This window comes from Euphorbia lathyris, chromosome 4 (assembly GCF_963576675.1).
Source record: "Euphorbia lathyris chromosome 4, ddEupLath1.1, whole genome shotgun sequence".
NCBI lineage: Eukaryota > Viridiplantae > Streptophyta > Magnoliopsida > Malpighiales > Euphorbiaceae > Euphorbia > Euphorbia lathyris.
Window position 1 is genome coordinate 18,697,596 of NC_088913.1, and position 1,761 is coordinate 18,699,356.

Sequence of the window (1,761 nt, forward strand, 5' to 3'; positions counted from 1 at the left end):
CTAATAAGTCTCAATCACTTCCTTTCCATGTCCGATGTGGGATTCAGTTCATTCCTGCCCCCATCGTCATCCCTTAGAACCGCTCCTTGGCTCAGATCTTCTACGCCGGCGCCACCCACTCCAGACCGGGTCGTTACAATCCAAGTTTCCTGGTAGTGATCCTAGTTCCCCCACAAATCCTTTACTCACTAAGCTTCCACATGATATTGTGCCTGTTCAGGAATTGCTTTATTGCCTTGGCCAAGAAAGAAAGGGACATTCTCCGTTAATTTCTGACACATGTTCCTTTACTCATATCATTATGTCTTCCATCTCGTAAAAAATAAAATAATTGGACAAATTCTGATGATGTTACCATTAAAAATCAAAAGTAAGAAAACAAAGAAACAATAGTGCCTTCTCTAGTGCAGTATAGTCCCTAAAGAATATTTCACTTTCTTTTTTTCATCATGGAAACCGAAGAAAAAGAAATCAACATCTCAACTCTTCCCCAAGAATCAAGCTGGCATGTTTCACACAATTTATACAAATACGAAGGATTTTGGTGCTATTCAAATTTTTTGGAAGGAATTATATTGTTTAAGAAAAACTTCAATCCTCAACCCAACGATATTCTCCTTTGCAGCTTTCCAAAGTCAGGCACAACTTGGCTTAAGTCCCTATCTGTTGCCATTTCAACTAGATCTAAGTTTCCTGGAACTGATCTGAATTCCTCTACAAATCCTTTACTCACTAAGCTTCCACATGATATTGTGCCGTTTCAGGAATTTCTTTATTCCCTTGGACATGAAAGGGACATTCAGAATCCCTTAATTTCGACCCATTTCCCTTTCAATTCCTTGCCTAAATCCATTCTCAACTCCAACACTAAAATCATTTATGTGTGTAGGGATTCCAAGGATGTTTTTGTTTCGATGTGGCATTACATGTCTAATAAGAAGTTAGGTGATGTAAAGTTAATTACATTCCAAGAGGCCTATGAAAAGTTCTGCAATGGAGTTTCAGCTTATGGACCGTATTGGGATCATGTGTTAGGATATTGGAAAGCAAGCTTGGAATTTCCTGACAGAGTATTGTTTCTGAAATATGAAGAGCTGCAGAATGACACTTGCTTTTATGTGAAGAAAATGGCTGATTTCATGGGCTGTCCTTTCTCGGTTGATGAAGAGAAACAAGGTATTGTGGAGAAGATTGTTCAATTCTGTAGTTTTGAGAATTTGAGCAATTTAGAGGTGAATAAGAGCAAAGAAACTTCCAACCATATCCCTTACAAAATTGAAAACAATGCATTCTTCAGGAAAGGTAAAATTGGAGACTGGAAAAACTATATAACTGTTGAAATGGATAAAAGGCTTGACCAAATTACCAGCCAGAAGTTTGATGGTTTTGGGTTATATTTTGAAAAAAATTAAATTTATATATTCCACTCAAATGGCATTTACTCTGTTGAATCCATGTTTTTTCTCTATTTGTTTAGAGTGATGTTGGGGTATTTGTTGTTCATCGAGATATAAATTTAATATAAGTTTGTTATTATTTGCAATTCCTATAATATATGAGAAAGTTTGTTATTGTTTGAAGTTCCTATAATAGATGAGAATTTTTAACATTTTTATGAGAAAACAATTAAAGGAGGAATATATAACAGTTGAGTTAATGTATTACTCAAATTTATCAAATGTTGTGAAATAAATAATTTAATTTTTTTTAATACCAATAAAATAACTAACGGTTTTATGTTTGTTTCAATAAAATCAATTT

At 34.5% G+C, this 1,761-nt stretch overlaps 1 protein-coding gene across 1 annotated transcript; it reads left to right on the top strand.

Annotated features, from left to right (window-relative positions):
* Positions 1 to 385: 385 nt before the first annotated feature.
* Positions 386 to 1,541, top strand: LOC136227530 (flavonol sulfotransferase-like). Its single transcript, XM_066016222.1, has one exon. The coding sequence runs from the start codon at positions 450 to 452 to the stop codon at positions 1,410 to 1,412; it is 963 nt and encodes a 320-aa protein (XP_065872294.1). The 5' UTR covers positions 386 to 449; the 3' UTR covers positions 1,413 to 1,541.
* Positions 1,542 to 1,761: the final 220 nt, after the last annotated feature.

Excerpts from the sequence above, each read along its gene's own strand:
- LOC136227530 (XM_066016222.1), top strand. The coding sequence starts at position 450 with ATGGAAACCGAAGAAAAAGAAATCAACATCTCAACTCTTCCCCAAGAA.